The sequence below is a fragment of the Carassius auratus genome, unplaced genomic scaffold (assembly GCF_003368295.1).
Source record: "Carassius auratus strain Wakin unplaced genomic scaffold, ASM336829v1 scaf_tig00215868, whole genome shotgun sequence".
NCBI lineage: Eukaryota > Metazoa > Chordata > Actinopteri > Cypriniformes > Cyprinidae > Carassius > Carassius auratus.
Window position 1 is genome coordinate 579,629 of NW_020528283.1, and position 15,077 is coordinate 594,705.

General features: G+C 36.9%; 1 protein-coding gene and 1 pseudogene across 1 annotated transcript; one reads left to right on the forward strand and one right to left on the reverse strand.

Annotated features, from left to right (window-relative positions):
* Positions 1 to 294: 294 nt before the first annotated feature.
* On the reverse strand, positions 295 to 6,511 carry LOC113096091 (protein unc-13 homolog B-like). The gene is made up of 10 exons (XM_026261488.1): positions 6,398 to 6,511; positions 5,872 to 6,018; positions 5,484 to 5,607; positions 4,612 to 4,656; positions 4,463 to 4,534; positions 4,060 to 4,207; positions 3,870 to 3,926; positions 3,079 to 3,171; positions 2,787 to 2,946; positions 295 to 2,630 (listed from the first exon to the last, which is right to left on the reverse strand). Exons 1-10 carry the CDS (start codon positions 6,409 to 6,411, stop codon positions 2,345 to 2,347), a joined length of 1,146 nt encoding a protein of 381 aa, XP_026117273.1. The 5' UTR covers positions 6,412 to 6,511; the 3' UTR covers positions 295 to 2,344.
* A 6,037-nt stretch (positions 6,512 to 12,548) lies between these two features.
* On the forward strand, positions 12,549 to 13,925 carry LOC113096057 (CCAAT/enhancer-binding protein delta-like; annotated as a pseudogene).
* Positions 13,926 to 15,077: the final 1,152 nt, after the last annotated feature.

Sequence of the window (15,077 nt, forward strand, 5' to 3'; positions counted from 1 at the left end):
AATATATATAAATATATCCCCAAACTACTGTATAACTAAGAATCCAAGCATCGATTTAGAGAGAAAGCTATCACAGGCCTATGACTTATTGTCATCCTGTTAGTTAATCAGTTAAATAGTCCATATACCACACTTTTCAGGGAGCAAGAATGCATGCATTTTACAAGTGGAAATGATTATAGATAACCTTATTATGAACCCATAAAAAAAAAGAAGAAAAAAATCCAAGAAATCAGGTTAATCATACTAATACAACATGTAACATGTATGTGATTCTCAACATATTTACAGTAAACATTTATAAAACTACCAATGTTTATCCATACTTGCAATAAAACAAATGTAACGAACCGATGACCCTAAACTGCCCCAAAACGCAGAAGTGAGAGAATCTTAATGTGACACCACCAAAATAACTTTAATTTAGAGGTTAAAAAGTATTTGCCACAAAATCAATGCCATTCCCTAACTTTTAAACATACATATTCCACATCAAACTGCTAGCATTAAAACAAATAAGTGATCTGCATTCTACAGAATTTAGTCTTACCTGGGTTTCATTGATTTTTAAAACATGTCACCTCATTAAAGGCAGAGGTCAAGGGAGTGGAACGGCCTGGTGGTTTTAAACAACAACCAGGGCAAGGACGTATCTGGATCAGACTCTTCTAGAGGCACTTCTAAAGAGAGAAGGAACACTAAAAAAATGACATGCTTCTGCTGTTAAATACTGTAGACAAAAGAAGAGAGGAAATGATTAAAGAGGAAGAACGACAGTCATATAGAAAGTTTAAAATAGCGAGAGTAGGTTTTACAATCACAGATCAATGCATCCAAACAAACACACCAGTGTCACAAAAACGGATTCCAAAAGAGAGATCAGAATCACACATTAATTCATAAATCATTTATAAATAAATTCAGAATAAGGATACAATCTGTGAACTCCTTCCACAGTTTAAAACGCATAAACAGCTTTCCACATATTAACAAAACATAAACAAAACATATGACCAAAAGCTGGAATTTACAAGAAATGCATGCACATGTGGTAGTCTACTTTACAGACTGTTTGTTTGTGCATATATTACAAACAAAACACCTCAGAAGAGAGAGCATACAAACTACTTGGCACAAAGTAAACAATGCTTCATACAGGACCTCTCTTCTCAATGGCTGGCACTACTGGTTGGTCTATATTTGTCTTTTTTTTACTTCCGTATTTATCCGTTTTGAGACACCCATAAACAAGCTATGACTACAAGAAATGCCTTTCAATTTGACAAAGATGAATGCATTGAAGGTACCACAGATAAGATTTCTGGAACACATCAGTGATCAATACTAATAGAGAAAAGTGTATGTCTAAATGTGCATATCTGTGCCTGTCAATCAAAAAACAGGTAGAATAGACCACTCCCATTCACAAGGCCACAGAGAACATGTGGAATGAGCCCATAGACTCATGGTTAGGCAAAACTCTCACATCTTCTCCCATTTTTTGTTCTCACGATGTTACTGATACCTTTCATTACAATGTGCTTTGAGTAATTGTGAAGTGATAGTTCTGCTTTTCTATTCTCACAGGGCTCCCACACCTTTTTATCAATACATTGCTGTGACTTCCAGATGTTTGATAAACAATTTGACCAATTTCTAACCAACAAATTATTTTAATGCTGACTTTTTAACATTTAAATGCCTACATAATTTTTTGTAAAAAAAAACAAAAAAAAAAAACACCAAATATTTACATTTCTAGCCAACCAAATATTTTAGTGCTAATTTAAAATTTAATTTGCATAACTTTTCCAGTCATTTGTTTACTAGATTTTATATGTAAATCTTCAAAAAAAATATTCATAAATACCAATTTCTAGCCAACAAAATATTTTAGTACTGACTTAAGATTATTATTATTTTTTTTAATTTCGATGAATTTTCAAGTTGTTTGGTAATCTAGATCATTTTTGTAAAACACAAATGTAGAGATTACTTGCCAATTCAATATTTTAGTAATGACTATGTAATGAAGATTCTATTAATTTCCTTAACTTTTCCTAGACATTTCCAGATTTTTCACGACCGTGGGAACACTATGCTAGCACTCATTTAGTGAGCAGTTGCCCATCATGAAGAGTGATGCGAAGCCAGTCAAACAGTGAAGTGACTCTTAAGGCTTTGAATAAACATACACAATTTTATAAACAGTGTAGGTCCTTGGTTTGTGAATGCTCGTCTCTCTGTCAGTCTTTTCATTTGTCTCATAGTATCAGTTTCTTGTTTAAACCAGTCCACTTTAATCCTAATGATAAATTGAAGATGTCGACCTTGAGTTTCATCTTCACCTTCCTTCTTCAGCAGGCCTGGTCTCAGATTTGAGTTTGACGAACTCTTTGGCAACCTCATCAGTTGAGCGCTGGGAGAGGATTCGTAGTGCAGTGGTCCCGGTTTCGTTGATGTTGATACGCGGGCCCAAGGGGCACCAGCACACGCAGCTTTTCCTGTCTGCTATGTCACGTAGCTGCAGTACTGCGATCCCGACCACCCGGTCCGCACGACCGAAACAATAATCCTTTACCGTTATTTGAATCTCATAGCAATCCAGACTCACGCCTTTACCCAACACACTGAGATTAAAATAAAGGAGGGGACCATTGTCAGTAATATGTTTCTGATGTTGTAATTTTTAAATACAAGTTTAACTGCCAGTGAGTACTACTATTTATCTCAAAGAAAATGGCAGTGTTTCAAACTAAATAATATATGAGAGCGTTTTTACTCACAATTGAAAGGCCTCGTTGTACTTTGCATTCCAGCTGTTGTTTTTCGATTTGGTTGTGAATTTTCGTTTCTTCTCTGTGAGCTGTGGGCCGACCAGGTTAACTTCCACAAATGGACGAAACATCCCTGAGGTCTGCCATGTCATGTCGTTTACCGCAATAACTGGAAGAAAAAGAGATAATGAGTTCATTAAAAGGATTTTTTCAAAACTTGATTAAATCATCATAATCTCACCAGACACTTAAATGCAAAGATAAAAGTCCTAAATTTAGCTCCTCTTTGCTGTAGTCTCACCTCTGACACAGAGTTTCTGCTCAGTGTTCCCAGCAGGGGGCGACAAATCCAGCTGAATCACTGCCTCCCCAATCAGCCGCTCAACCCCAGAGCCTGTCAAACCACTTCATTTTACAAATACTGTATTTTCAACACACTGCAGTCAAACTTATGCTTTTTTTAACACTTTATAGTTTGATTGCGGTTAAAAATTTGGAATTCTATTGACTGGATTTTAATAGAAGTTTCTAAAACGTGCAAGTGGTAGCTTAGGTGTTACACACACACACACATATACTGTATATATATCACACACACAAAAAAAGCATTTATAATAATAAGACACAACTGCATTCAAAACTTATAATAAGAAGAAATATTTATCGAGGCACAAATGTGACACTAAAGACTGAAGTAATGGCTGCTGAAAATTCAGCTTTGCTATCGCAGGAATAAATTACAGTTGAAAATATTTTAAAATATTACAATATTACAATATGCTTTTACTGTATTTTTGTATTAAATAAATGCAGCCTTTATAACATAAGGCACTATGCTCACAAAAACACTAAATCTTACCTATGTTTACATATGCAGTGTGCATATATATACACACACACACACACATACACACAAACACTTTTATTCAATTTATTATTTATTATTATTTTATTAATTCTGTTTTCCCTTTAATTTCCTTATTTCTGCATTTAATTCTCTAGACAGAGAGAGAGATTGAGAGAGAGAGAGAAAAAGAGAGAGACTGTTCCTAGCCCTTCAAAGAGTCAAGGATAAACGAGTCTTCAGCCCACCTCTGTCAGGTCGAACGTTCTCCTTGGGGGTGAACCTGATGCCCATGCCATTTTGAACTGCAAGGAAAAATTTCATTTTAAAAATATAGGAGTCTTGCAAATGTCAAATAATTATTACAGACTGTGTGGCCATGTGCAAGGGTTGATAAAAGTCAGCACTTGAACATGTGTGCAAGTGTATGTATCTCACCCTGAGCATGTTGTGTTGTCACAAACGCCTTGATAAGAGCATCTGTGGTCTGTGTATATAGTGAGAGAGCATAGCGCAGCGATGACAGCTCAGGGCTCTTCTCCAGGTATGCTTTTTTTAAACCGTTCCCACCAGCATGGAAGAAGAGCTACCCAGTAGCAGGTTAAAGAGAGAGAGAGAGAAAATGAGCGTGAATTTCCTTCTGTAAAGGCGCTGAAAAGAATTAATGTGTGAAAAGGCATGCTTGTGGTGAGAAGCTTTCTCAGACTGTTTCTAATTTTCTCTCCTTCCCACACACATTAATGACGCACCGATCCCAAGCACCCAAACACTCAGTGTGCAATGTGTGAAAGTTACTTTAACATGTTGTTACTCAGCAGGCATGCCATATCCACCAACACACCTTTATTGAATCCAGTGCTGCCTCCACGATCACGCATTGCCTTGGTGTCAAGCTTTTTGGCTCCACCCCTCCCTATAATGAGAGATGCATTAGCCACACCCACTGGATTAGGCTTGAGATTATATGTTTCAGGTAACTATGGTTGACACCTTTAGTTTAGACAGTTCCTTAGCAGCAGTAAGAAGTTGAGCTCCCTAAAAAAGAAAAACAATATTTCAAACTTCTGCCTGGCAGTATTAGCTGAAAAACATTATATTATTAAAAGCCTAAATGTCAAAAGTGTGTTAACTTCAGAATGGCCATTATAGTCATGCTGTCTACTCTAGTGCAAGACATTTTTCTCTTTATTTAAAAAAATTGCCATAAACAGCGCGGATGCCATCTCAATTTAAAAATAGTTTTAACTTTAAAACACTGCAGAAATTTCAGCCATGACAAATCATACCACAAGTAACCACCAGTTAAAAAATTACAAAAAACAAAAAAACTAAATGAGGCTCATTTGAAAAATAAAATAAACTGAAAACAAAACATGATCAAATAAAATAAAAGCATTTTTTTGGCATGTTTTAATGTTTTAATTTAATTTTGAAAAATTATTGCATTATTTTTTCCATTGTTCGTGATCAATCACCACTGTCTTGTGGGTCATGCTTAGTCACAATCTCTGTTTTTGCGAATGCAAAATGCTGCAATAAAACTAAATTTAAAATAAAAACTGAAAAAAAGAAAACCAAAAAATAACACAAAAGGAAAAGCCAGGAAACTGAGAAACCTATTCAATCATTGTGTTTTCATGATTTGATCATCGCCGTCACTTCTGAGTGATTGAGTACTGTAGTCATTGATTTCCCTAGATAATATACTAAGACTGACAATTGAAATAATAATAAAAACACTGATAATCATATGGTGTTTGAGAGCAGGGACAGAGAATCATAGTACTGCTTGTGTCATGAAATTAGTTTTTTGGGTGTCTAACATTGACCATCATGTGTATGTTTCCTGTAAAATAACTCACTATACTGTCGCTGCTCTGAGGTAACACAATCGTTTTCTCCATGCAGATCAGTACATTCCTCCAGAGATCCTTTAGCACACGCTTCAACACGGTCTTGTCACATATGTCTGCAAAGATGCTGAGGCTGCAACACACATCATGAACAGGTTATGTGTATGTACATATTACATGTGGCAGTCTGGAGAATTTCCCTGGGCAATTTGTGAGATACAGTACAATCAGCTGATGACAGGCTATTAATTCACTTTTTTCTGCTCTTTTATATAATACCAAGCGTGCCAAGAAACAGAAATGGGCACACGTGGAGACACTTGGTGTGGAAAAATTGACAAGTGATCTGAATCTGAACGGGTCTAAAAGCAACTAAAGGAAGTTGAGCTGAACTGACTTTGTGTCGAGGAACTCCATAAGCGGCCGCAGTGCGTTGTCTGCATCAGCCTCCGCTGTGTTACGACTGTTCTGATTCAGAGGTCCTTTAATCTGATACAGGATCTCCGCCATCTGACACACACATGCATTCATACGGGCCTGGAAACTATAAACATATACATATAGAGAGAGGGAGAGAGGAATGCAATGATTCAGAATTAGGCCGACAAACAAGACGGTAATGATAATGGCATTATTCCCAAAATATATTTTTCTGTAGCACTTAAAAAAAAAAAAACTTGATTAGTATTGTATTCATTTAAACGTATATATATTTATAGATGCGTTCAAAATGCTTCAAAATAAAGTAAATAATAAAATAAGATTTTTTTTACATTTAATAAAAAAAATGAAACCAACAAAAACAATGAATAGTGATTTCTGAAAGAGATATTATGACAAAGGTGACATTTATAAGCAGAACTCGCAGAAACGTTGCGATAATGATATTCAGATGAAATTCAGGCTCAGAAAATTACGTTTACCTCTTGGCAAACATGCCACTCAGGTTATCCAGAACAGAATTAAGCTTCCCTTGCAGGTCATTGAGGATATCTGCAGCCTCTGAGTCAAGCTGTTGAGAGTAACACACACACACACACACACACACACACACGGAAATAAGTATTAGTTTAATAGAAAATATCAGACTTAAACTAGGCAGAGGCAGAGGCAAGGAAAGGTACGGAGAGAATGTAGGGGGAAAAAATCACAATGTCTGTCATGGTTCTGCAAGTGCATCAGCATCAAGAAAGTGAAACTAATTGGAAACATTCTCTATTAAAGCTGTTTTTCCACGGTAAGACAAGTTTTCAGCAATACATCTGTCAGATCCAACAAACAGCTTAATTAAAGCAGGTGTAATAAAAAAAAATACCAAAACAAAGAGTGGAAGAGTTACACTTTTATTCCCACAATGAACAATAGTAACATTTGTTTATTCAACTTAATACTGCTCAGGAAGGACAATTAAAATACACAATATCACCAGTAAGGGATGTAGATTTGATTCTGACAACCAGAGTGGTAGAACAGAGAAAACTTTTAAGTAGGTTTTCAAAACTACTGCTATTCAAAGAACAGAAACTCCAATAAAACTTAAAAAACCAACCTGTCCTCCAACCAATACGCTTGTATAAGTCGTTTGTCCAAATCCCTGAAATATGACCCATCAGAGTATATACTTCAATTGCGCCCCTATCGGCAAAAGGTCGTTTTCATATTAATGTTTTGTACTCTTTTATTTGCCCTCTGGTTTGCGTTTCTTGTAGCTCAGTTAGTAGATTATTGCATTATACCTTGATATGTAATCATGCTATCATGGGTTCGATCCCAGGGAACAGACGTGCACGAAAATGTATATGCTCAATAAATCATAATTTAGCATGATTTCTGTGAGGGTTAGGTTTAGGGTTGGGGTTAGGTGTGGTCATTCGAATGAATAAGCCACCTACAGTAGTAAAGTATGTAGGAAATACTGTGAGATCGGTGTAAAACGCCCACACATTGCATTTAAATAAACGTGCGTTTTGATTGGTAATGACGTTATAAGTCAATTCATACTGTCATTATTTTTACGCCCGCTAGAGGGCACTTAACTTTAAAACGTAAATAAAGATCGTAATAAATGCATGCACAGGCTTAAGTGAACAAATATATTGCAGATCAAGATTAGAGAACAATATATAAATACTTTAATTTTATTTTCATTAATACTATTATCTCTGAATTGACTTTGTAATTGGCATAATACATTTTACCTGACTAATAATAAATTGTCATATTTGATATTATTCTGTCTTACTCTCAAATTATTTTCTAGATTAAGTGAAGGTGGATGTTTCCACAAATCTGCATCCAGTAGCTATTATAAAAGTGTGTTATCTATTGTATGCAGCTGCATCAATTATGGGATTTTCCAGAGTTTTTCAGTTGGGTTTAGATCAGGACTCTGGGCAGGCCATTTCATTATTTCAATGTTCTTAGCTTCGAGAAACTGATTTATCCATTTTGTAGTGTGACGGGGACATAGTTTTGCATGAAAATTGCTGGTCGATTGGGAGATACTTGCAGGGAAGGTACTGCATGTCTCTGAAGGAGGTTCTGATAATCATCTGCATTCACCCTGACATGTAGCTGCATAAAAGGATCAACACCTCCTGCAGAAAACATCCCCCAAACCATGACACTTCCTCCTCCAACTTTCACTGACTTCTTTACACACTTGGGATCCAGTCTTTCCCCCAGTCTGAACCAGTCTGGACCAGTTCTTCTTTGTCCACACAACATGCTTCTAAGCAAAGGTTAATCTAGCCTTTTGACTCTTCCTGCTGTTGAGAGTCTTGGCCACTGCAGTGTGCGCTTTCAGCCCGACTTCTCTTAAAATTGGCGAGACAGATCCATACCCAGTTCAGCGCTGAACTCGCAAGCAATTCCAGCTGCAGTGTTGAACCTTCCCCATTGAGGGTCTCCGAATCATCCTGTCATCTCGTGCAGTTGTCTTATGTAGACGACCAGCCTTTTGGGGGGAGCTGAATTAGAGTCACTGTAAAGCTGCAATATTTGAGAAATCTTAGATTTGGAATGACCAGCTTCTCTTGGAATGGTCAAAAGGGTCATGCCTTTAGTCTTCATCTGGAGATCCTCTATCAGTCACCTTGGAGCAGTCAGCCACCTTGCAATGTCATTGAACATTGGAGGAATGCTGCCAGTTGTTTTACAAATATAATTATTATTCTTATTCTTATTATTTTATTTTTTTACTGTGCTTCAAAATGCAATTAATTTATGAAAATGCATAAAAATTGCCTTTCTACTCCTGTTAGGATAACTTCAAATAGGACAAAAAAATTGACCTTGAAATTTAGGAAATTGTAGGTTGTTCTCTATTTTTGATCTGCACTGTACTTGTGGACTTGCAATTAAGCCAATGAAGGCATAGAACTGATCATAAATGCATGTTTTTCTGAAACGTTTATTCACACTATGCTATCACAGTGATAGTGAAAGAAGAGATAACTAGGCTTCTATCAAAACATCACAACAGTCTGACTCACACATACACACACACTCGCATACATCCATGATGATTATTGCACCATTTTTGTGTCGACCCTTGCCTCTTTCTACCAAGGGACAGAATGAAAATAACATGGGGATACAAAAGAAAAGGCACAAAGAGAAAAATGATACACCTGAACAAATCCTCAATGGCACTGATGCTTCTGAATGTTAAAATTTAGATAAATAAAGAAATGTTACAGTTTAAACCATGGGCGTAGGTTTAGGGGGGGACGCTAGGTACTAGTCCCTATCAATATTTTAAGATGACAAATTTGTCCCCACCAATATTTAACAAGCTCCTTTGAACTGCTATTTGGATCTTTGCACTGCTATTTGGATGGATTCTAACGGCCAGGACGACGACGACAGTACATGAATGCCGTAATTTGATTGGCGGCAGGGTATCTGACAGGCTACACGCGTGGGCGGGGACTACTTTTGTGCTTGCACTAGCAGCGAGCGGCGGTTTGTGTGCACGCGCATGTTGACGACACCGACGGTAAGTTACAAGGGCTGTCTCATTTTACACATTTTAAAACATTTTAATATTCCGGGTGGGGGGTTGCCCTTTTTGTACTTTGTAGATGCCACCCAAGAAGAAGAAAGGAGACATAAGAAGCTTTTTCATAAAGCAGAGTCAGAGTGTAAGTAGGCAAAATAACTAGCTAGCCACAAAAATAAACTAGCAGTAGTGACTGACCAGGCTTTCAAATGCATATTCTGTGGAAAATAGTATTAACTGGTGATAGTATGTGTTACCCAGGATGATAGAATGCTACGTTAGCAAGTAACTGAATGTCAATTAGCCTGTAAGTTACCTTAACTTAGAATCTTGCAGTCCACATAAACGTGTGTGTACTGGAGGGTAAATAGTGTTTATAATAGAAAAAGGTTATTATATTTATTTATTTAGATTTGTTTCCTTGTGGCAGAGTATTTTTTTTTGTTAGTGTAATACTAATGTACATAATAATTTATCTTAATAAAACGTTTGGTTTCAGATTTTAATTTTTTGAGATTATACAGTTATATTAAATCACCATTAAATCACTGGTATTTTACAACAAAATAATTCCCAGGGGGGTGGGGTTATGGGGTGTCCCCACCAAAGCTGAGACCAAACCTACGCCCATGGTTTAAACTGCACGAGAAACACCACAAACCTCTTTCCCTTCAACTTTGGACTGAAGAATGAAAAAATATTTGTATAAATAAAATGGGGAAAACATTCAAACTCAATTTTAGTCTGACAGTAGTGAGGGTCTAATCTACTCTCTGTCCAAGGTCACATTCACACAATCAGTGTTTGGCATTGACAACTGTAATTTACTCATCACAGCGGACACAAAGTTAATAAACTGAAATCCAATAGAGACTGGATCTTATAGCTCCAGATTACACGGCTCATATCACCTACATCTCTCAGAGTTACTGAAATAAAAAAAAATAAACGTGTGAGTCTTACTGGCTATCATATTGTGTAATGTGTATTAAATGATGGACAACTTGGTTAGTGTGATTACAGTATGTTCACACAGTGCTTGTTTGTGATTTAAGTCCACGAAAGTGCAGGTGTCAGTTCAGTTCTAAAATAATGCGAAACACGTCAGAAAACAAAGCATGTTCAAAGGTTTGGTGTCAGATTATTTAAAAAGATTTTTGAAGTCTCTTATGCTCACCAGGATACATTAATTTGATAAAAATACAGTAAAACAGTAATATGGAGAATTTTTTTTACAATTTAAAAGTAAAATATTTTATTTGAATGTATTTTAAAAAGTAATTTATTCCTGTGATGTTAAAGCTAAAGTTTCAGTAAAGTATATTAAGTGGGTTGGTTTGGTAAGTTATGGGTCGGTCATCAATAATTTTTTCATTTTGAATTATTTTTATATGACTTTAAAATAAGAATAATTTGTTCATTTTGTTGTGCATGTTCATCTTTCAGTCTTTAACATATGACTGTGATACAAAAGTGTAGTTTGGTGAATGAATGCTTATTGTCTCCAAGTACAGTGTCTATGTGTCTGTCACATAATTTATCAAAGACTCAGACCATAAGACGCTGAAGAATTTATTGTTTGGTTTGCATGATAATGATTTCTAATTCAAATTGATTAAAGATTTTCTAATGTGGACGGTGGCGCGAAACTGTCTGTGACGTAAATTCGCGGGAAATTTTGACCAACCAACAATACGCTCCTCACTATCAGTCGAGAGGGGGAAGTGATCGAAATGTGTGTTTAAATCATAAAAAAAAATCGTTATTTCTTAGATTACGCAATTCTTTTCGATTACTTATGTTTAAAATTACAATCAAATCTTTTTCAAACGCTTTTAATGGCAGGTTGGCAATTATAGGGCGGGTGATATAAACGAATGGCATGAACTTTTTGGTATCGTCCAAAGTTTTCGCGGGAAAGAACATCAACACAGAATAAACAGAGGTCATTCCTCTAACATCCACTAGATGTCCACGTGGACAAGATTAATATGCCTACATATAGAAAAACAACTGTAGCATCCTCACAAAATTATGAATGACTTTTTGGCCTCACTAAGGAAAATTATTTATTAATACAAGTCTAAGGCAGGGAATAAAACATTTTATTGTGTTGCTTATATAACAGCAAAATGATTTTTACAAATTAAATATAACTAACAACAAATAACCTAAATTTTGCTTGCTTTAATGCTTTAATGTCGTTTCAATTTATATTATTTTTGTACTGAATTTGTACGTTCAGTGTGCTTCTCAAATACATGGATGTGGAAAAATAAATGAATTTAAATTGTGTATATTTCCAAGTATACAATAAACACACTTAACAACAAAAACAACAACATTATAATAATAGCAATAATGACAACAATAATAATAATAATGAACCAAAAATATTTTATTCGTATTTATTTATATTAATTGTCTCTCGACGATCCTTCTTTCTTTGCATTCAAACATGCCCTCATGTCCAAAAAAATGAAGTATAATAATATAATAACAAATATGAACGACAACAACAACAAAAACAACAGTAATAACTAAAATAGTAAACAAAAAATATTTTTAATTTATTACATTATTTTTTTATTCAGGAAGGGTGGTAATGGCGCATTAATTTTCTCTCACTGATCCTTCTTTCTACACATGCATACGCATTCAGCTTGAGGTCATAATAATAATAATAATAAATAACAAAAATTCATAATAAGTATAATAAAATAATTTAAATTATTAATATTATAATCCGAACGAAAATCCATAATAGTAATAATAATAAATAAAAACTAACCAAACATTCATTCTGTCCATTTAAATTAATTTTATTTGTGTATGCATGAATGTACAGTACACTCGCGTACGCATTCAAACTTGTCCTCATGTCCTACAACATGAAGTTCTGACAGACTGTTCTTACAAGTTTGTGTAGGCGTTCACGCACACCCGAGTCTCCTCAAATAAGAGCACGGGCGGAACATGTGACTGACGCTGGACACTCACTGGCTCCTGGAAGGGGCGTTGATGCCGTGACGCAAGCCGTGCGCTCGTACTTATTCAGGCGGACGGCAGAGTTTCGATAGAGAGCTACGAGGACTTTAACACCTGTGCGCGAGACAGCCAGACTTTTGGAGATACGCGCTAGGTGCGCGAGACAGCGTGTGATTGCGCGTGAAAAAAAAAAAAAATTACGCCTTTTGTGGACTGGGACAAGGAAAGCATCTGCTGATCGAGTTTGAGTTTCGCTGTGTCCATGTCTGACATGTACAACCTGGACTCGCAGTGCGTAACGCCACCATGCAACATGAGCTGGGCAATGGAGCCTGCCAACTTCTATGATAATAAGGTCATGCCAGGGGATGCCAAACCCGAGGGAGAGCATTGCACGTCCGAGGACAACAACAACAATAACAGCAGCAGCAACAGCATGATGGAGCTCAGCAACGCGCCTGCCATCTACGATGATGAGAGCGCCATCGACTTCAGCGCATACATCGAGTCCATGTCCACGGTTCCTTTGGAGATCTGCAACGATGAGCTCTTTGCAGACTTGTTCAACAACACGGTGAAGCATGAAAAGCCTGACTTTTACCTGGCAGGCGCTTTTGCGCAAAAGAGCTCGGAGAGGCTGCAGACCCAGGATGGGGGCTTTGGCAAGGGCGCGTTTTTGCGCACCGATCAAGAAAGAGGCAGAGGCAGAGGCAGAGGCGGACTGGAGCGACAGTGATGTGTCCTCGTCCTTACCATCTCAGATCGAGACGTGCGCGCAGACGTCCGTGAGCCTCATGCACACGGGTCAGCCGACACCTCCCACCTCACCTGAGCCAGAACCCCACACCCGGAGGAGGCTGGGAAAGGAAAGGGGAAAAAAGTCAGTCGACAGGCACAGTCCCGAGTATCGGCAGCGGCGCGAAAGGAACAACATCGCCGTGCGTAAAAGCAGGGACAAGGCGAAGCAGCGCAACCTGGAGATGCAGCAGAAGATGATCGAGCTGAGCGCCCGACAACGAGCGCCTGCACAAAACCATCGATCAGCTGACACGAGAGCTCAGCAGCATCAGAAACTTCTTCAAACACATGCCCGAACCTTCTTTTGGGACTGCTGCGCGCGCGGCTGTTGACAGTCGGTGACGCGCTTCGGGGAAAGAAAGCGCGTGTGTGAGAGAGAGAGCGCTCCCCAAAAACCTTGCCAAAAACATACCTCAGTGAACTTGAATTACTATGTTCTTCTGTAGCAGACGTGCATTAAGTTACACATTGGATGATGGACTTTAGCACCGCATGGTGTCGTGCTTATTTTTGTATTCTAAATTATTACAGAAAAAACTTCATATGTTTTTATGGTACTGTGTTTTCTAATTACCCAAAACGTCGTATTCAATGCAAGAGCATGTTTGAAATTGTACAGTGTGTATAAATGTATAATAAAACGACGTGAATTTTCAAAAATATCTATGTGAACGCGCATGTGTGCAGGGGGGCGGATCTGAGGGGGCGTGGTCTGTTGAAAGGTGAAGCTGTCAGTCAGCTCAATGGGATTGTAAACAGAGATTTTTTAACTTAAAAAAATATATAGCCTATATATTTTTTGTAATGTCAGATTAATCTAATTGTTGTGAACTTGTCACTGGATTCAAATTAGAAATAAAAACTATGTAAAATGCATTTTGCACACTGGTTATTAGACACTTAAAAATCGTTGTACTGGTTGATCTTTAATGAAAATGACTTAATCAGTTATTTGGTGCCATTAAACTTTTATTTAAAGTAAACGTAGGTGTTCAGCTGTCATGGAGAGCAAAAATCAGTTATTGTACAAATAATTAAACTTCAACACCACCATAATGTAATCACTCAGCTGATCCGGACATCACATGAGCATCTTTTATACTAATATTATTAGTTGATGGTTCAGTTTCAAAATGCTCTCATACTACAGGCTCATGAATGATCATTGCTAGAATTATTCTAGCATTCTATACATTTTTTGTTTATTTATATACATTTGGAAATAAGGCAAGACCAGTGTTGATTAATTATTCTTTTTAAACCATAAAATCAGCAGATATAAGTGTGCTAGTCAGTGAGGTTCAAACTCCTCCAAACAGTGTGACTTCTGCTGATAATGTGGACAAACCTCAGTACATCTTGTCGAGTTCAAAAAATATTTAATGGTCTTTGCTGCAACTGAAACACATGCCCATGAATGCATTAAGAATGCATTAATATCATATTATGATTCATACGATGTCACAGGGATATGGGAAAATACTGTATGAAACATGAATATTTTTTGTTAACTCACAGACAACCCTGGAAATCATTTAGACTAAGGCCTCAGGAAATCAACAGTCTGACCTCATCTAATCGAGCATCTTAAACCATTTTCGCTTGACAGCATTAGACAAAATAATGTTAAAGTCTTCTTTTACATGGTGAGAGCTACATCAACTAAATGCATTTAAAAATGGCTTAGTATTCAGTAAATTTGTAATATTTTAACACTTAAGATTAGATTTTTTTTTTCATCTAAACTTTCCCTTTCATACATCATTTACTCAGTAGTCCCAAACCGTCCCAAACTTCATAACTTTATTCAGGTT